Source organism: Rhinolophus sinicus, linkage group LG01 (assembly GCF_036562045.2).
Source record: "Rhinolophus sinicus isolate RSC01 linkage group LG01, ASM3656204v1, whole genome shotgun sequence".
Taxonomy (NCBI): domain Eukaryota; kingdom Metazoa; phylum Chordata; class Mammalia; order Chiroptera; family Rhinolophidae; genus Rhinolophus; species Rhinolophus sinicus.
This window is the reverse complement of record NC_133751.1, coordinates 204,121,861-204,143,483: the sequence shown is the minus strand read 5'-3', so window position 1 is coordinate 204,143,483 and position 21,623 is coordinate 204,121,861. Positions and strand designations below refer to the sequence as shown.

Below are 21,623 nucleotides of genomic sequence, written 5' to 3'. Positions count from 1 at the left end.
TTACTTTAGTGATTGGGGGACTTTCAGATGAATGTCTGAAAAACAAAAATGGCCTTGAGTGAGCTTCCTTCGTGGGAGGCTTACTTCACGGTAAATATCAATAAACCAGAAAAACAATAGAAATTATCAGTGAACCCAAAAGCTGGCTCGTTGAGAAGGTGAATTAACTAGGTAAAATTCTAGCCAAAATGATCAGAAAAAATAGTAATGACAATCAATTTACAAATATCAAGAATGAGAGAGGTGGCCTTATTACAGAGTCTATAGGTATTAAAAGAGTAAGAGACTATCATGCACAATTTTATGAAAATACAACTTAGCTCAAATGGACAGATCCCTTAACAGATGCAAACTACTAGAAGAGTGAACAAACCGAATAGAAATAACATAGGTATTTTTTAATTAAAACTTAATTTGTCATTCAAACTTCCCACAAATAAAACATCAAGCCCAGATGGTTTCACTAAAATGCAACCAAATATTGGAGTAAGGAATAATACATATGATCATTCCAGAATATATTCTGGAACATTGATCCAATATTTTCCAGTGGAAGCATAGAAAGCATCCTAATTCATTCTGTGACACAATAGAATTGGTACATGAGGCCAGCGTTGCCACATATCAAAACTAGATAAAGACATTACAAGAAGGGAAAACTATGGACCTATACATCTCATGAACATAGATGCAAAAATTCTAAACAAAATTTTAGCAAATACGTGGTTGAAGACAGTTGCTTTCAAACAATTTGGTCCAGGGCCCACAGCAATAATTTACATATGACATAGAAATTCAGCACACAAATATGGATCTATGAATCTGAAATAAAAGTTCCACATAACTACCTTTATCCTTAGTATGCAGATATTTTTTTATCCAATTCTATTCTATTCTCTTTCTTTTCCCGTTTTTCTCTCTTTCTGTTTAGGTATTGTTTACACCCCCCTCTAAATGAATTTTATAACCCACTAATAAGATATGACCTTTAGTTTGAAAGGTTCTTTGTTTATAGCATTGGATATAGATTGCATAACAAATAGATTAAGTAACAGCATAGATAAGGAAACAAAAATACCACATAAAACTGCAGGTTTTCAAACCAGTGTTATGTTTTTTTTACCTTATGCCAATTATTTGAGGCAAAAATCCCAATTTGTGCAAAAGTAATCATGAACCTTAAAAGAATTGACCCCAAATACTGTTTGCGGGGGGTGGGTCCCACAGAGATCTGCAGGGTTTCTGTGGGATTTCTGGCTGGTGGGGATGGGGGGGATCTAGGGGTGCTGGGGTTCTGTTGTATGCAGGAGGTCTGGCAACTATTTCAAATTTTAGTGAAAACAATTTTAGATGACTACTTGAAAAATAAGTGTGTGGTTCTGTAGCTCCATCCATCGCCTGGACCTACCAACATGCCTATACTTCAACCCACCTCTGAAGCAAACTGTGTCATCTGTAGACATCTCAGTCTTTGGGGAAGCTCTTTCATACAGTAACAATTCAAAAACTGTTCCCTGGTCTTAATTTATTTATTCTGACCGTAGAGATTATATTCTTATAGCATTGAGGTGCTGCCTCACTAAGCTTCTAAAATGTCATGTATCTAAAACTCAGTTTTTGATTTCCTCACCTGAGCTCTTCTTCCTCTCCCAGTCTTTCCTGGGTCAGTAAATGATACTTTCACTTACTGGGTATTTTGAGTCAAAAAATGCACAAGGCATCACTCTCCCATAGCCTCTCCATTCTATTACTTTTTTCTTTTCTTCGTATCCCCTGCTTTCCCCTACAACCCAGACTCTGGTAACCACTATTATCTGTTACTGTGAGTCCATTTCTCACCTCATATCTGCTAATATTTGCTTTATACATTTAGGTACTCCAACGTTAGGTATACATATATTTACAATTATTATATCCTCTTAATGAACTTACCCTTTATCATTATTTAATGATCTTCTTTGTCTCTTGTTACACTTTTTGACTTAAAGTTTATTTTGTCTGACATAAGTATAGCTATTCCTATTCTCTTTTGTTTGCCATTTGCATGGAACATATTTTTTCATCCCTTCACTTTTAGTCTATGTGTGTCCTTAAAGCTAAAATGTGTGCATGATATGTAGAATATAGTTGGTCTTATTTTTTTATCCATATTTTGATTGGAGATTTAGTCCATTTATATTTAATGTGATTATTGATAAGTAAGGGCTTACTATTGACATTTTGTTTTCTGGGTATTTTGTAGATTCTTTGTTCCTTCCTTTCTTGCTGTCTTCTTTTGTGCATTGATGATTTTCTGCTTTGATTCTTTTCTCTTTATATTTTGTGTATTTACTATAGCAAACCTAGTTTAACAACACCTTAAAAGGACCATACACCTTGATCAAGTAGGATTTATCCCTGGGATGCAGGAAAGTGAATCATACTCAAATCAATAAATGTGATACATTAATATATATGTGATATGTTTCTGTGAACAATAAATGTGATAAGTAATGAAGGATACAAATCATATGATCATATCAATAGACGCAGCAAAAGCATTTGACAAAATTCAACATCCTTTCATAAGAAAACAAATGAAAAACCTCTTCACAAATTAAGTATAGAAGGAATGTACCTCAACATGGTAAAGGTCATATATGATAAGCCCACATCTAACAGCATGCTCAGTGGTGAAAAACTGAAAGCTTTTCCTCTAAGATCAGGAACAAGACAAGTGTGCTCATTCTCACCACTTCTATTCAACTAAGTACCGGAAGTCCTAGCCAGAGCAATAAGCAAGAAGAAATAATAATAAGCATCCAAATTGAAATTCAAGAAGTAAAACTATCTCTATTTGCAAATGACATGATGTCATATTTAGAGAATCCTGAAGACGCCACCAAAAAACTGTTAGAATTATTAAATCAACTCAGTAAAATTGCAGGATACAAAAATCACTTGCATTTGGGACCGGCCTGATGGCTCAGGTGGTTAGAGCTCTGTGCTCCTAACTCTGAAGGCTGCCGGTTGGATTCCCGCATGGGCCAGTGGGCTCTCAACCACAAGGTTGCCTGTTCGGCTCCTCGAGTCCCACAAGGGATGGTGGGCAGCAGTCCCTGCAACTAAGATTGAACACGGCACCTTGAGCTGAGCTGCCGCTAAGCTCCCAGATAGCTCAGTTGGTTGGAATGTGTCCTCTCAACCACAAGGTTGTCGGTTCGACTCCCGCAAGGGATGGTGGACTGTGCCCCCTACAACTAGAAAACGGCAACTGGACCTGGAGCTGAGCTGCGCCCTCCACAACTAAGACTGAAAGGACAACAACTTGACTTGGAAAAAAGTCCTGGAAGTACACACTGTTCCCCAATAAAGTCCTGTTCCCCTTCCCCAATAAAATCTTAAAAAATAAAAAAAAATAAATGAAGAACCTAATGTAAGCCAACAGACTAAAATCCTTGACTTTACAAAAAAATCACTTGCATTTTATATATTAACAATGAACTATCAGAAAGAGAAATTAAGAAAACAATCCCATATACAATAGCATGAAAAAGAATAAAATATATAGGAATAAATTTAACTAAGGAGGTAAAAGATCTATACTAGAAACTGTAAGACACTGATTAAGGAAACTGAAGAAGACACACAAAAAAAATGGAAAGATATCCCATGTTCATGGTTTGTAAGGATCAATGTTGTTAAAATTTTTGTACTACCCAAAGCAATCTACAGATGCAAGGCAATATCTATCAAAATTCCAGTGGCATTTTACACACACACACACACACACACACACACACACACACACACGCTAAAATTCGTATGGAACCACAAAAGACCACAAATAACTAAAGTAATGTTAATGAAGAAGAGCAACGCTGAAGGAATCACACTTCCTGAGTTCAAACTATATAACAAAGCTATAGCAATAAAAGAAATCCATGCATGTATGTCAACTAAATTCTGACAAGTCACCAAGAATGCACAATGGAGAAGGAATAGTCTCTTCAATAGATGGTGTTGGGAAAACTGGACAGCCACATGCAAAAGAATGAAATTTGACCCTTATCTTACACCATACACAAAAATCAATTCAAAATGGATTAAAGACTTAAATGTAAGATCTGAAACCATAAAATACTTAGAAGAAAAAGTCAAAAGAGGACAATGGTTGGTGAGGATGTGGAAAAAGTGAAATATTGTGCATCGTTTGGTGCAGCCATTATGGAAAAACAGTATGGAGTTTCCTCAAAAAAACTAAAAATAGAACTACTACGTGATCCAGCAATTCCACTTCCAACTATATATCTGAAGAAAATAAAATCAGTATCTCAAAGCGATATCTGCACTTCCATGTTTATTGAAGCATTATTCACAATAGCTGAGATATGGAAACAACATAACTGTCCCTTGACAGATAAATAAAGAAAATGTGGTATATTTTACAATGGAATGTTATTCAGCCTTTAAAAAGAAGGAAAGCCTGCCATTTATAACAACAGAGATGAAACTGGAGGACCTTATGGTAAGTGAAATAAGCTAGACACAGAAAGATAAATATTGCCTGATTTCACTTACATGTGGAATAAATAAAAAAATGAACTCACAGTTATAGGTAATAGTGGCTGCCAGAGGCTGGGTTGTAGGAGAAAACAGGGGATAAGAAAAAAGTAGAAGAATTGTGGTGACCAGGCGCTGGGCGGGTGGGGGGGCCATGATGAGTTGGTGTTTAATGCGTACGGAGTCACAAATGGTTGGGTTCACGGACAAAAGATAAAGTTTCCAATATAGTTCCAAGACTTTGATACTGGATAAGGGGTAGGATGGTGGTGTTAACAGGCCATTCGTTCATTCGACACATATTTATTAAGGTCCTGCAATGAGCCAGGCGCTGTTATGGTGGCTGGTATACAGCTATGCACAGGGGAAAGCCTGTCTTCATGGAGCTAACCTTTCAGTGCTCATTCTTGATTAGGGAATGGAAGTTTGAGGAATAGCTACCCTTTGGAAGAGGGCGGATGAAGCACAGCCAGCAAAGAAGAAGCAGTCAAAGAGCAGAAAGAGAAGCAGCAGGACAGAGTGCTATGGAGTTAGGGAGGCCAGTCATGAAGAGGAAGGTGCCAAGGGGGCAATGTGGCTGCGTGAAGCCTGATGAGAACTGAAAACAGGCTTTTCCCCTTTTGCTTCCTAGCTGGTCCCCTGTTCTTTCCCTATCAAAACTCCGTGACTGAACATTCCAGCCACAGGAGCCTCCTTTAAAATGTTCCAGATACAAATCCCTTAGGCTGGCATTCACTTTGATTCCTGCCTTGCAGCTTCATATATCACTATTGCTGTTCTCAATCTCTCAAACCATTAGCTGAAGTCAAAAGAATTTTCTCCCTGTGGGGACAGAGCTCCAGAGAGCAGTTTCCAGGCTCTCGGCCTCATGTGGGAAAGTGCTGGCTCGGGTAGTAGATGGCCGTCAGCTGTCACTAGTTGGCCGTCAGCTGTAACCAGTTAGCCAATTAGCCACCAATATAACTGCTGGGGCTGCATTGGTTGGTGAGTCAGTCGGTTGGTTGGCAGGCAGAGAAGCAGACAGCAGGTTGCAGGTCGTGTGGCTCCAAGCCTCCAGAGAGAATATAGTGGTATGACTCCCCTACCTATGGCTCCGTGGGTGTTCCTTTTTGGCCTCACCATATCCTGCGTTCTTGTGTGGGGAGCGGGAGCAGAGACCCTGCAGGCCGCCCTGCACGACATTCCCTCATTCATTACTAGATGGAGGCTGGATTGGTTAGGGGAAATGCCAGAAGCAGAGCCAAGAGGCTATTAAAACAGTTCACGAAATGTGCTCAAGTCAGCAAGAGAGGATAATTTTGAAGTATTTTTAGTATATACTTGTTGTCATGCAGGTTCTCAGCTCCTGCTCCCTGCACAGGATATGGCGAGACACAGGAAGCAGGAGGCACACGATCCGCAATCTGCCGTCAGCTTCTCTGCCAACCAACCAAACACAGTCACCGCATTTATATCAATGGCTAATGGCTAACCAGTAACAGTTGATGGCCAACTAGTCATAACTGATGACCATCTACTACCCGAGCCAGCACCTTTCCACGTGAGGCCGAGAGCCTGGAAACTGCTCTCTGGGACTCTGTCCCCACACTTGTTTGTGTATGCTATTTAGAGTTGGTGCAAACAACCATTGGGCGTATTATAAAGGTTCAAGGTTAAGTGGAATATTTTTCACTGAAGATACACTTAAAAATGACTTTGAAAGTGGGAAGCAAACTTGAAGCCCTACACAAACGTTGCTAATGAATGCTCAGGTAACTTGGGAATTAGTTGTGCCAAAAAGACAAGCGATCTTTCTCTACTGCGACTAGTATGGGTTGCGAACAGCAAAAATACAAACTTTAAAATGTGACTGAATGAGTAGCCAGCTGACGGAGCCACGGGACCCGCGAAGCCCGGAGTTGACGGGGAAGCAAGCAAGCACTGCCCTCGCAAGGCGACTCCCCAACTCTCTCGGCAAAAGAACTACATTGCCCACAAGGCCGCGCGCGGCGGGCCGGCGGTCCCGCGGGGCATCCTGGGAGGTGTAGTCCACGCGTTCCATAAATCGCTCGCTGGGGGATGCGGGAGACACTCCCGTGCCAATATGGCGGCGCCTATGTGGGGCGCGTCCGTTTGCTTCGAGTTTTGGCCGGGGCGGGGGTCTGGGCTTTAGGCAGTAAGTGGGGCTGGCGGCCGGAGTTCTCGGGAGGGACATGGGAGGCTTAGGGACCGTGTGGGCGGCACGGCCTGAGGAGGGCGAGGCGAGGGACTGCCCGGGCCGGTCCCGGGACGCGGCTCTCCTGGCGCCGGGTCGGTGGTCCCCGGCCTCGAGGACCTCTGCCTCCTCGCGCCCCTGGGCCCCACGGTGACTTGGAGGGCTTGAGGGCCTGGCCTCGGCCAGAAGCGGGAGAGACGGGAATCCAGACCTCGAGCTCGAGGTCGGACTTGCGAGTTCCATTTTTTTTGTGCTTTTCTTCGGAGGAACGGGTTGAAAAGGAAAATAATTGCATTTCAGCGCTTCTTGTCCCTTAGGAACTGTGCTAGGAGCTTTGCCTTTCTCAGCTCCAGGTGCCCTTCCTCCACACTAGGTCCCCAGGGCTGATGTCGGGATCACGATACACGTTAGAGGGCCTTTTGCTCGTTAATTTTAATGGCAGTCTTTTTTACCCCCAGTGCACCTCCTCCGTTCTCCAGCTTAGGGAGCATGCACTAAACTGCTATGAAGATTAATTTGTTCCATTTAATTCATTTAAATGTCATAATCTGGTACAGGGAGTGTGAGAAGCAGAGATTTTAGGAAGTGATTGATGGTCCCGAGCCCGTTGTCAACTCTCAGAATCTAGGATTGCCTTTGCCACCCCAGCCTGTTAGACATGGTGATGGGTTATCTTTCCTCGTTAGTGATGTCAATATGCCTTTTTTAAAACCACTATTGTGTATTGTGGGCTAAACGCTGTGTGCTAAGTTCCTTTCTTTCATTATGTCACTTGACTGTTTAAATGACCCTGCTGTGAAGGGTGGTATCCCAGCTTATGTGTAAGAACACAGGTAAAGTAACTTGACCAAGGTCAGTCACTCAGGGACTGTATAGCAGGATGAAAATAACCCCGGTCTTGCCCCCTCCAAAGCCCAAACTGTATATACTAAGGAACGATTTAAAATAGATACTCCCAGGTATAAGATAGGGAGATGGGGGGAAAATTTGTTTAAAAAATAAAAGCATTTATATAACCTGTCATTTTTTAAGGGGAATATTTAGTTTCACAATGTTTGGGGACCTATTTGAAGAGGATTATCCCAGTGTGTCATACAATCAGTATGGAAAAGGGAAGAAATTAAAGACCAAAGCTTTGGAACCACCTGCTCCTAGAGAATTCACCAATTTAAGTGGAATCAGAAATCAGGGTGGAACCTGTTACCTTAATTCCCTTCTTCAGACGCTTCATTTCACACCTGAATTCAGAGGTATGCTATGTTACATGCATTTGATTGGTAATACGTACCCTCGTCTCTGTGCGTAATTAATTATGCAAAATTACAAATAGACAAAGTATCTTACCAGTGTGTTCTACAGCATATGTTTATTGTTGATGTGAGACATAAATTGGTAATTCTCTGCAGAGAAATGTGAAGCTTAAATTATCTTAAAAATATTCTGTAATTACAGTAATGTTGAGTAACAAAATAAAAAAATAAGGCAATGTATTTCATTTCTAATTCTAAAATTTAAAATACAACATAAAGACAGTTTTGTCATGAAGAGACAATTTTGTCATGAGTGCCAAGCCTTCATTAGTGTTACACTGTTTGTATTTTTGAGTTTTAAAATTTATCCAAAGTAGTAATCACTTAAGGCAGTTACCCAAAGCAATTACATCCTACCTTTTGGAGTGGAAAGGGGTGTTACATTATTTATACAGTCCATAATTGTATATGTGCAATTCTGAAAGTCAGAAAACTGACAGCCTCATCTGATCCGAACTTGTTTGGCCTCAGAACTTGACCTGATGTGAGGCCATTTATAGCCTTGATTATCTCACTTGGGTGAATAGTCTTATATTTGTTACAGGAATATTAATTTCCTTGATTAGCAAATACTGTTTGTCCCAGACCCTGTTGTGGATTTAATGTTAAGATATGTAACCTTTTCTTCATATTACCTTTCTAAAATCCAAAAATTCAGAATTCCAAAGACCCAAGAAGTTAGATAAAGGGATTATGTGCAAAGCAAATTAGTTCAATTTAAAAGTGGATTTATTGTAACAATATAGGGGAATCTCCCAGGAAGCCAGCCTGACCTCCTTGGAACCTTGATTTCTTGCCTCTGTTTCTCCGTGTTTTATCCTATTCCCATCCCTGTAAACTAGCTTCCTCCACAAGGGTATTAATCTCTGTGTCCCCTTGATTTCAGGGTGAACATTACCTTCACATGGCCATGGGTGGGGTCCCCAGTTCTGCATGGCTTTGTAGCCCAGCTCTCTAGTGTCTCCGTATTCTGAGGGTAGCCAGCCTGTATTGAGGTTGCGACATCCCCCTTCCCACCACTGCACATTTATCAAATCTTTGTGACGTTTTCTGTTGCTTCTAAGCTTAGAAAGACCTCCTGCCTCCAGAGATTTAGTAAATATTTACCATAATCCGCTGCCCACGGCTCCTCTAATGGATTGGGCTGTGTGTAGGATTTAAGAGTGGGGCCTCTTGGCCTTGACTCCATCGCCTCCATAAAAATACCTCCCTGATGCAGTCAGTAATTCCACCATTAGAAAATTCAGCATGAATAAACAGATTCCTAGGGGGGTTAAAACTTTCCCAAGTTCTAATAAAGTTGACATTAAATGGCAGCATGAAGTAGAAAAGTAGCCTTAAAAAGAGACTGAGACAGGTGGTTGGGGGGTGGCGCGGGCAGGTGGTGTTGGGTACCTCTAAGCAAAATAGGGCTGAGAGGCCCAGACTGTCTGCCTTGGTAGCAAAGGGTCTCGCTGGCCGACCACGTGGCTTGACAGTATGGAGTGTGCCTTCCTTGTAAGGTTTAGCATGATTCCTGATGCTAATTGAAGGTATAATTTGGAGAGAGTAAGGACTGGGGGAGAGACATCTTGGAGCTTTTTGGTATCTCACATTTTATGGAGTAGAGCTAAATCAGCTTCCATCATACTCCCCAGTTCAGTGTAGCTGAGCGCAGTGAGAGAGAATGGAAAAGTCCTCGTGCGGCTTTTATGCTTTCACCTTTAGATTTGTAATTCATTTTCTCCCCATTCCTCCCAGGAACTCAGGAGGAATCTAAGCTTCCTAACAGTAACCACTAAGGCACAGTGGTTGTCAGTGGGAGACCACACCCCTCCCATCCCTTCTCTCCCTGGAGGATATCAGACTTCCCCAGTGAGCGATTCCGATCTAGGTTTGAATAGGGACTTCCCACCAGATTCAGACAGTCCCCCATTGGCTGGCATAGCCAGACACTGGACTGTAAAAAATTCTGCAGACTGTCCCTGGGTTGCCAACTTATTTTTCTAGGTAAGATCACTACCATCTGTTACCACCCTCAACACAGGGAAGACATTTACATACCACAAAAAACGACCTGATTTCAGAGGTAAAGTTGGTCCTTCTCACGAAAGGATGGTTGGAAGCCTCACGTGTGGCTTGTAAATGAACACATGCGACATTGTCATATATTTGTGTTGTTTCCCAGTATGTTTCCTAATATTCCTTATGTGGCTTTAGTGACCACAGCTCTAAGCAGTAGGAAGCCATCCCAGCTTCCTGATGTTACTGTTTTCAGTTTTATGTGCATGTTTTCCTTTTACAGATCTTCCATACTTAGTATGACCCTCTGTAGAGTCGGCGGTTAAAAATAATGTTACCAGAAAGTAAAATGTGTGGAGTAAGGACATGAATATTGCCACAGTCACGATTTTGAATCTTGAACTGATTTTACTTCCTGGTGGTCTTGGTTTTCTCAGATGAAATAATGTCATTTATATCTCTGATTCTACTTTTTTGTTTAGAAGCTTTATTTTCTCTTGGCCCGGAAGAGCTTGGTTCTTTAGAGGAAAAGGATAAACCTGACGCAAAGGTATTAAATCTGTGACTTAAAGAGGTTTGGGGGAGTATTGAGGAAATGGTTTTTAAGGAAAGAATTCCTTTTTCGTAGAAATCAATAATTTTATTAATTACCAGATATGATCCTTATTTTCCCAAAGTGACTTGGCCTGTACCCTACTGGTAATGGAATTTTCCTTCAAGAAAAGAATTACTTTTCCAAATATAATGCTGCTGCTACTGCTTTATAGACACAGCTCACTCTCCTCTATGTTTATTCTTCTGGTGAAGGAGAGATTTGCCAATTGGCCACACTAGCCTATCAAAATCTCTCCTTACTGTACTTACCTGTAACAACAACAAATAGAGACCATTATTCTTTCAGTTTGCTATTCTGGAAATAAATTGAGTGAGGCGTTGGCTTATAAGTGCAGATCTAATCCTGTCCCTCCCTTGCTTAAATATCATTCCGAAGTTTATCACTTGCAGGCTAAACTGTGCGTCTTACTGCGAGTCTTTCACGATCCAGCCTTGTGCTCCAGCCTCGTGCTCCTCAGTCACCTGTGTGGCGAAGGGCCAGGTTTTGTGTATTTTTTTAAATTCCCAATCGGTTGCATATCATATTCTGTGGATATAATAAAAATGTTGTGACAGTGTCGGGTTGCCATAAATGTTTCCAAAGGCTTGTTCTCACCTTAGATACTTAGACTCGGTTCACAGACCAGGCTCTGAGCAGCGTCCTCACTCTGCCCAGCCCTCACCTACCGAGTAAGGCAGGAGCTGGCTTGTAGCAGGCAGGAAGAAAGCTGTCTGAACCCCACGGTGGGGTGTTTGTGACTGGAAGATTCTTAATGGGAGTATGTCTGTATCAGATGTTTTAGAGAAGGAATGAATGATTCGAGACTTAAATTACTCTGTAATCACTGGGGTAGTTTATTAAGGCCTGTTTGGGTTTTAATGTTGATCTGAACTGTGTTGAGATAGGAAACTCCAGATAGCTAAAGCACTTTGGATTGAACTTTCACAGAAAAATGAATCCTAACAAGTTCATCCTTTGTAATAAGATATTTATAAACTTTCTTCTGAGCAAACTAAATGAACTAGGAGAGATGAGAAAACTATTATGCAGTTCTTTCAAAAAGCCCCAACCAATATTGAAAAGACTTCATTTAGAAATGCATTTGTTTCTCATTTAGGTTCGAATCATACCTTTACAGTTACAGCGGTTGTTTGCTCAGCTTCTGCTCTTAGACCAGGAAGCTGCCTCCACGGCGGACCTCACTGACAGCTTTGGGTGGACCAGCAATGAGGTACGAAGGTCATCTTCTCTAGGAAAAGTTATCAGCAATCAAGAGGAAACACCAGTTTTATATGCTATCTCATTTCCTTTAATTTTGTTTTAGGGTCTCAAGATAGTATTTAAATATTTACTTCTCGTTTTAAATAATTACAAGCCAGAAATATAGTTTTAGACCCTTGCTGTAAACAGGATTTTATGAATGGTTGTGATTTGGGGGGTCGGGAGAGGGTTATGGATACAGGGAAGGGTGTAAACTGATTTTTACAATTTCTACTCTCAGAATCTTTATGTAGACTAGTTGAGATACAGCACCTATTTCATGGAAATTATCATTTATATAGTGAACTGTTTAATCAGCTTAAAAAGCTGACTAGCAATAATTCTGTCTGCCTTTGTCACTTGCTTTCGTGTTTCAATCTGGGTGTTCTGATTTGAATATTTGCTTCAAACAAAACAGTGAAACCATCCTTGGCAGGTCTTTTCATTTTCCCTGTCCTGCCTTTCTCCGGACTCTCTCCATTTTCTTTCTGTATCCTGTTGTAAGACTGTCATTTTTCTCTTTTGCGTTCCTGAAGGATATTTCACTATAAACAAACAGTAAACATTTTGTCACCAACAAGTAAAGGTGCTTGTCAATGCTGAATGAACTGTGAGCTATACAAAATTAAACAAAACCATGTCCACGATTTTTTTATGGAATAGATATATTCTTGCAAAGACAAGAGGTATGGGAGACAGAATTGAAAGAGGCAGCGAGAAGAAGAATATTATGGTGCCTTCAACACTAAACTCTGAACTGTGGTCTTCTGACGGGAATGCTCCTTAACCAGACAATGCTATGTGGTTAACGAGGTAGAGCTTAGGAAGTAAACAGGGTAATAATCCATTCCCTAAACAATATATGTTACATTTCTGGTGTACGGCAGCTGCTTAGGGTTAATTCCTTTTACTTTCCTTGTTTTAAACATAACTTCTTTATTCAGATATAATTCTCATGCCGTAAGAGTCACTCTTTTAAAGGGTGTGATTCAGTGGGTTTTTAGTATATTTACAGAGTTGTACAGCCAGCACTACAATCAATTTTAGAACATTCTCACCACTCCAGAAAGAAACCCCAGGCCTAGTGGCAGTCTCCCTCCCCCAGCTCCTTTCCGCCAGCCCCTGGCAACCACTAATCTACTTTCTAACTCTAGATTTGTCTATTCTAGACTTTTTGCAGAAATGGAATAATACAATATGTCATCTGTTGTAACTAGCTTCTTTCACTTAAAATAATGTTTTCAAGATTCATTTGTGTTGTGGTATATATCGGCGCTTCATTTCTTTTGAATGCCAAGTAATATTCTATTGGTTGTGCCACATTGTGGTTTTTTTTTAATCTAGTCATCGGTTCATGGATTTCCCTTTGTTTTGGATAATGAGCTTCCACTAATGTGCTGGTCTCATACTTCTTAAAGCTGTGAAAAGCTTATTTATGTCTGAATAAAATCCTGCTGGGAATTCTTTAGGACTGCACCTGAGTGGCAGACAGGGTCTCTGAGGCACCTTTGGTGAATTTAGGATTGTTTAGAGAAGCAGCTTAAAAACTTTCACAAGCTTTCTGTTCTCTCAGAGCCAGTGATATTGAAGACATTTATATCCTCCAGTGTCTTGTATGTTAAAAAAACAAGGAAAAGATCCTGAGTCCCACATCTTGCTCCAGTTGTCATCCACTTTGTGGATGAAACTTTAAAATTGTCTTCCCTCATTGCCTCTACTTCTGCACCTTGGGTTTGTTCCTCTGCCTCCTGTCTTGTCAGAGACACTCATGATGTCCATGCGCCAAGTCCAGGAGACCCTGCTGTCACTCAGCGGGCTCCTAGTGGCACTCAGCGCCCCTCCTTAAAGCTCCCGCTGCTGCTGGTTCCCTGGCTCCCCAGGACCTCCCGTCCCTGCCCCCTTCTTCTGCTCCTGTGCCGGCACCTCCCCTTCTCCACTCCTAAGTGTTGGTGGCCCCCTTGGCTTTGCTTTCTAAGTTCTTAAAGAGTCCTTCCGTCTGTTCACAACAGATGAAAGCAAGTTCCACTGGCAGTTTTCTCCGCCGCTTTAGTCTTGTTTTAGTTGGTGTGAGTGTCACAGTGGTAAATTCTCGTTCTCGTCACGCTGGTGATTCAGACTGTTCAGCAGCCCGTCTGATCTGAGTGAGATTTCACTGTGCGGACCCGGCCGGTACTCAGCGACCGCGCGGTCCCTGCCGTGTCCCTTCCTCCTCTCTCCTCTCTGGTGGCCTCGCAAGTGGTTTCCCAAGAGAAGCAGTGCGCTTTCCTGTTTTCAAGTGAGTTGAGTTACTTGGACACACTGAACACCGCCTGTTCTTATTTTCAGTTTGTGGTAAAAATAACAGTAGGTGGTGATCTCTTAACCTGCTCTCAGCTCGTTTAGATTAGTCATCCTTATACGTGATCAAGGCTTACCTTGGGATGTCTTGATAAATCTTGTGTTTTTTAACTAATATCACTTTAAAAATCTGTTTTAAAAAATCTGAAGCACAAAATTACATTGAAAAGTTACCTGTTTTATAGGAAATGAGGCAACATGATGTGCAGGAACTGAATCGAATTCTCTTTAGTGCTTTGGAAACTTCATTAGTTGGGACCTCCGGCCACGACCTCATCAATCGTCTCTATCACGGAACCATTGTTAACCAGATTGTTTGTAAAGAATGTAAGAATGTCAGTGAAAAGCAGGTGAATATGCAAGAGTATTTTAGTAATAAGTTATATGGTAAAGTGTAATTCATGTCATTAAATCTGTGATGATGACCGCCTGAGGGTTAACGTGTTTATTACCAGAAATAACTGCATCCGTTTTCTTTTACTTTAGCCACACCTAAGGCAGAAGTTTGTAATCCAAATGTCTCCATGTAAGCTGAAAAAAGCAAATATCTTAAAACATAGCTTTACTGTTTTATTCAGTCCTCTAATATTTAGAAAATAGATTTGAGGGATGTTTACAGGGAGAGGTCTGTGGCCTCATGAGAAAAGCCCAATATCATCACGGTTGGTGGTTGGATTATTATAAAAAAAGTTAATTAGGGAAGTAATTAACATAGAAAATTGACAGACATCTGTAATTAAATATTGGATTTAGTTTATTAATGTCTCTGAGAAAGTTCATTTGTGTGTGTGCTTATGTTTAAAATATATGTTTAAATATTATGTATATAAAAAATATATGTAAAGCTATTATAGTCCTCCACAGATTGCCCATTTAATCTACTTGGGAATTAGAAATTGGAAATTTGTTCATGTAAATATAATAATCTCTGCTTGCTCTGCAAATATGATACAGCAAATGATTTTGATTTGATCACTGAACAGTTATCCCTTAATGAAATCTCCTTTTGTGGTGGCACGAGTTACAGAAAGTTTCTGTATTTGACTATATAAGTAAAAAATTAAATACCGTTTTCTAAATGTCACATTAATTGCTATTTTGGAATATTTTTTTTTTTCTTTTTCTCTATCTCTTTTTTATGAGAGTTGGGGATAAAAAGTACTTTTTGGACCTTATTGCCTGTGATAATAGGTTTGGCCAGCCCAGTTTGGAACCATTAAGATGTTGTGTGTCTTTTGAATTACTGTATGATTGACTTAACTGTAATAATAATTCACAAAGTAATTTCAAAACAGAATGTATATGAGCGCACATGAGAAATTACAGACATTAACTTTTCAGTTACATATATTATAAACTTATGCAAATGTTTTGTTACTTTAGATTTCCACCATGAACTGATTAGTGCTCTGTTCTTTTACAGTCCCCATAACCCCTTTAGTGCTACACACACACACACACACACACGCACACACACAAAACCCCTATAAATATGCTTTAAACTTGTCGAATTGTAAGTGTTTATTACTAGAAACATGTTGTAATCCAAATGTAGCTGTAGAATTGATAGATTCCCATTTTGCAAAACACCCTCCTCTTAATTTTCATAAAAACACCTTTTTTTCCTGGCTCAAAATAGTGTTGTTTTTTTTCTTAAAACTTCCTCAGTAGGTCTTAAACCAGCCCTGGCAGAAGAGGGGGAGGTGGAGTTTGCACTGGAGAATTCAGCCCTGCCCTTGCTCTTCTGGTCTAGAGGCTAAGACAGCACTTCAGTCAGAAGTGTGCTCAGTGGTTTGTATTTGCTCCTGAAAAAGCAGGTCTTGTTGTTTCTACAGTGAACTCATCAGCTAGTTCCTGATGGATTTTGAGCTAAGTTGCGGTTTCACTTAGAAAGGATAATTTGGTGTTAGGGACTTCGCAGTGATCTGTACCTTCATATGTACAGTATTTAGGAAAAATATATCTGGTAGTTCCCAGTATATGGATGAGTCGGTGATGTGTTTGTGAAATTGTTTTTTTTAAATCTCTTGTTTATGTGTATTTCAGGAAGATTTCTTAGATCTAACCGTAGCGGTCAAAAACGTGTCAGGTTTGGAAGAGGCGCTCTGGAACATGTATGTAGAAGAGGAAGTTTTTGACTGTGACAATTTGTACCACTGTGGGACTTGTGACAGGCTGGTGAAAGCCGCAAAGGTAAAGAGAGATGCACTGCCTTTTCTTATGGTGCCCGCTTAATGCTTGGTGGCTGGAAGGTCTGTCAAGAGAAGTCAGCTTATACGTATGAAAAGGTTGGGAAGACAAACGAAGCTCTTAATTAATACTAAGCATTGAAAAGACATTTACATTATACATATCTGTATTTTAATTTTTTACAATAAAGAATTTGTTTAAGCTTTCAACCCAACAGTTCTCTCACCTTCTTTCTCTCCCAGGAAAAATGTGTTTATACTTCAGTGTTTCTTAAATATGCCTGTTTTTGATGAACTCTCCACATCCCTGCTTTTTGCAAATTGCCATTGTGAAGAAGGCTGTGTGTTTTTATTGCTGCCAACCAGGAAACTCGTTGAGCTTCCCTTTCTGTATCTACTACTATGAAAGCAGATGGCTTTCTTCATTTTGTGCATATACCGTTATTTTACAGTCTGTGTATACACACACACACATGCACGCACACGATAAGAGTCTATATCCTCCCTATTTCCCCTCCCCCAGTTGGAGCAGGGAGATATTTAGTTTGCTAATTGAAGGGCTTGACAGGGTATGTCTGGGTTTCTTTTTGTATAGCAAAACAAAAGGAGGACAAGATGTAAGCAACTGATTTCTTCTGCAAGAGAATCAACTCTGCTGCTGTCATTTTTATCTGCAGTCCATTTGCTGGTGGATGATATCGTAGGCTCCTCATAGCGTTGTAAACTTGAGCTCAATTCAGTTAGTGATTAGTGTGCACTGACTTGAACCACAATAAAAGATACAGGTAACAGGTAACCCCTGTGTAACACGGTTGTTAGGTTCTTTGGAAATGCCATGTTAGGCGAATCCGTGTTATACAAAACAGAACTAGTACAAAAAAGGAGTTAGGTTCCAAAAATTAAAAAAACATACTATTATATTTTTATAATTAAGAGAAATGTCTTTATTAAAGCAATTTTCACCAAAAGTATAACATTAATATGTATTAAATAATGTTCATCATCACTACTCAGTACCATAAACTGAGGGCGTTTTCTTTTTCACAAGATGCCTTCATCCTCTGAACTTAATACACCACGAACAGAATGGATTTAAAATTCTAATTTTAAAATTCTGCAGTCAAATCTGATGCAACATCCACAACGAACGAAAAATTTCAAATGGGATATCTTTTGCTCTTAAAAACTTTTATTCCGTGTTATTCAGGGATTTCCCTAATTTCAAATGAGATATTTTTTGCTCTTAAAAGCGCTTATTACGCTCTGTGTTGTTCGGGGATTTCTCTAATTGTCGAACCCTGTTAGAGTGAAACCATGTTATAGAAATGCCGTGTTATACGGGGATTACCTATATATCTTTGCAGTTACTCTGTTATGACAAAGAGATAGCACTATTCCTAGAGATGACTATTACTGAATTTTCCAACAAAGGAAATGAGGATTGATTTAGATAACACACTATATTGATTTGGAGCCTGGTGATCGTAGGTGAAAATGGAATAAAAACAATAAACCCCATGCCCGTAGCTTTCATAATAGGATTTGAAACCAGAGTGAATATTACATTGTCCAGCCTTTACCCCTTTATAAAACCCAAAGAGGTTTCTCCTTTGCTTATTTGTTTATTATTGTATTTCACCTTTGGTGAAATTGTTACAACTACAATCTAATAAATATAAAATTCAGAGGATGAAGAGTCTTGGAAAGAGATTTAAATACATTCTTAGTTTCACTTGAATTTAATTTGCACATTAGTAAAACAATAACCTTTTATTAAACAAAAGCAGTTACTTTATTCACCTTTTATATCATTGGTTTAGTTCTTTTTCAGTGGATTTGTTTTGATTTTGAAACCTTTAAATTGCCTTCTGTTGTAGTTGCATTAAATTTATTGCCTCTAAGTTTAGGTTCAGTTGTGCTGCCTAAATTAATGCAGATTTGCTTGTTCTGAGCAGTGTTTCTTTCCTCAGCCACTCAACTGAGTAGCTACTTGTAGTTAAGTTACTCTGCTGTTTTTTTTAGCTGTATTATTTGAGCTTGTTTGAAAATCTGCCATGTTGTTAAATTGCTTTATATCATTTAACTTTTTTCACCCACTGGATTTATGGAATTGTTTTGTTAAATATATTTTTAGGAATGTTAGATATTTTTGATTTGGCATACTTTTATATATAGGGAAGGATATTTTTGCCTCTGCCCACATGTGCTTAGTTCAAAGGGGTTGGGAAAAGCTGATGACTTTTAAATAAAAAGCAGCTTACTTTAGTATTTTGAATTAAAACAAAAAATATCTTATCTGCTTTTAAGAACAGTAACTGTAAAGCCCCAGTCAGTGGATCTTAACATTTGGGAATTAGAGCCCTTTTGAAAGTGTAATGAAAGCTAGGGATCTTCTCCCCAGAAAAATACAATATACATGTACAATTTTCATATAATTTCAAGGGTCTGGATCCATTGAGACAGGTTCCTAGGTCCCAGATGAAGAACTCCAGTAGTTGAGTAAATGAAAAGAACTGTGTCAGTGAGATCAAGTACAGACCCCAAAGGAGGAAGGTGAAGACCAGGCCTCGGCAGGAAAGAAGCACGAGCAGGGGCCACCCAGTCAGCACGCTCGCCAGGTAGCTTTGGTTTTAGGATGTGAACACTAAAAACATAAAACTGGGTTGTAAAATTTTAGTTGTAAGCGTAAATGGGTGATGTCACCTTTCATTCCATAAAATAAATACGTTTATATCAAGGGCTGTATTCAGTCCATGGTGATGAGTTTATGTGATTTAAGGACATATTTCTCTTAAAACTGTGTCAAAAGTTGCTTTGTCATGTGTTAAGAAACATTATGTATTCTTTTATTTAACTGCATTTTAAAAACTTAAAAAATTTTTCTTTTTAACAGTCGGCCAAATTACGTAAGCTGCCTCCCTTTCTTACTGTTTCATTGTTAAGATTTAATTTTGATTTTGTGAAGTGTGAACGATACAAGGAAACTAGCTGTTATACATTCCCTCTCCGGATCGATCTCAAGCCTTTTTGTGAACAGGTTTGAATTATTTTATTTTGAAATTCTTTTTTTCCCCCTCTCAAGATTGAATCTTTAATTGACTTGATTTTCAATTGGCTCTTTGCAGAGTCTCAGCCGTCGCACTTGTGTTTAGAGCTGGGTGATTCCTTGGTGTGGGGGCTGTCTGTCCCCTGCATTGTAGGATGCTGAGCAGCGTCCTTGGCTTTTACCTGCTAGGTGACAGGAGTATCCTCTCCCTGCCCCCCACCCCACTGACAAAAAGTCCTCAGACCTTGCCAGCTGGGGGGAGGGGAGTGGGTAAACTCACATGCAGCTGAGAACCACTGGTTTATTACAGTCGTTTTGAATTTCCAAAGTATGGATTTGTTCTCTTTGAAATAAAAATCTGTTCTCTTTGAAGTAAAAATAAAAATTTAAGAACAAAATTAGAAATGATCCTGCATTAGGAAAAATTACCATTAATTGGTACTTCGCTATCTGAAGTTTCCTTTAGATGCAATAAATTAAACATCTAGAAAGTGAACAGTTAATGGGAACTTCACTGTTCTAGAATTTGTAATCCTTAAAGACACAGGCAAGAAAACATTTTAAAAACAAGTTAATTACATAATCAACCTACTCTATAAGCCATTTAAACAATTTTCTATATGATTTCTACACATGATGCCAAGATCAGAATGATGAGACTGATGTATTTCTTATTATCATTTTTTATATATTTACTATGACACCATTTATTAGCTAACTATTGTATTTCTATGTATAAAAGTTCAAATGGGCCTTCCTCTGCTTAAAGCCTAATTACTGAGCATTTTGGGGTTGTTTTATTAATTACCATGTTGTATATTAAGATGGCTCTTTGAGGCACATGACAAATCCAATTGGAATATAGGAAAAATTCAACAGCTAAAGAGCACATTTATAAAACAGTATAATAGGTATAAAACATAGATGGGTCTGCTAAAACTCACAGACTCACTGATAGGGTCGTGTTTTCGTTATCACATAAGACTTATATGATCTTAGCCAAAGTACATAAAAATAACATCGTGTTGGGGTATAGTTTTCATGTTTAAGAAGCAGAATTTGGTTGGTGTGGTGTGATTGGTATTAGATCAATGATAGATAATTTCTATCTAATAATTGATCATTTTAATATTTAAAACCAATTACTCAAATTTATCCTAATTTGCCCTTAAATAAATAATAAGTAGTGAAATTTCTTATTAATCACAGTAGTTGAAATTCTCTTTTCCCTTTGGTTATGTATCTTCCGATTTCGTGTAAGCTATATCAATGTTTATGTTCTTTTCTCTTGTAGAGTGAACTGGATGACTTGGAATATATGTACGACCTCTTCTCGGTCATCATACACAAAGGGGGTTGCTACGGAGGGCATTACCATGTGTACATTAAAGACGTCGACCGTTTGGGAAACTGGCAGTTTCAAGTGAGCAGAGACAGTAGTTCAGAAGTATCTTTGCAATTGTTTTCCTTTTCTAGTCCTATTATTTGGTGAGGAAATCTTTTTGCCATGTATTATGTATTCAGTCTGTAAAATACTTTCAGAGGCACTGAAAGTCAATATAGAGAGAAGTTTTTAAATTTTCTAAATAATTTCACACAGGAAAATAATCAGCATAGTACAAACATTTCACCTAGATTCTCCAACATGTTGCCACGTTTGTGCAAGCACACACTATGCACACACACACACACACACACAGAGTTAACATTATCATTGTTAGTGCCGAACCGTTTGAAATTAAGTTGAAGCCATCAGACCCCTTTACACCTAAATACTTTAATGTTTATCTCCTGAGAACAAGGACATTCTCTTATATAAGCGCAGATCAAAATCAGTAACTTCAGCATTAATGTAATACTATTATCTAATATGTAATTTATATTCAGATTTCATCAGTTGTCTGATCCAAATCCATTACAGCATTTTCTTCCCCACTCTCATATCAAGGGCAGAACCATGCATTACCTTTAGTTGGCATGTCTCGTAAGTCTCCTTGAATCAGTAATCGTTCCTCAGCTTTTCTTCTGTCTTTCATGGCACCGACCAAAGATGGTGAAGATTTTCCTCCTATATTGTCTTCTAAAAGTTTCCTAGTTTTGCCTTTCACATTTAAAGCGCCGTTCTTCCTGGAATGGTTTCCTATGAGTG

General features: G+C 39.2%; 1 protein-coding gene across 4 annotated transcripts in view; it reads left to right on the top strand.

Moving 5' to 3' along the window:
- Nucleotides 1-6,571: 6,571 nt before the first annotated feature.
- Nucleotides 6,572-21,623, top strand: part of USP40 (ubiquitin specific peptidase 40) — a 71,599-nt gene continuing 56,547 nt past the window's right edge. For 3 of the 4 annotated variants that reach the window (XM_019739759.2, XM_019739756.2, XM_019739761.2), the window contains exons 1-8: nt 6,572-6,697; nt 7,769-7,986; nt 10,530-10,597; nt 11,760-11,873; nt 14,425-14,589; nt 16,286-16,432; nt 19,322-19,465; nt 20,769-20,897. In XM_019739759.2, coding sequence (XP_019595318.2) covers nt 7,788-7,986; nt 10,530-10,597; nt 11,760-11,873; nt 14,425-14,589; nt 16,286-16,432; nt 19,322-19,465; nt 20,769-20,897 — 966 coding nt within the window. In that variant the 5' untranslated portion in view covers nt 6,572-6,697; nt 7,769-7,787. The remainder of the gene's footprint in view (nt 6,698-7,768; nt 7,987-10,529; nt 10,598-11,759; nt 11,874-14,424; nt 14,590-16,285; nt 16,433-19,321; nt 19,466-20,768; nt 20,898-21,623) is intronic. The other variant, XM_019739758.2, reaches the window with a different exon arrangement.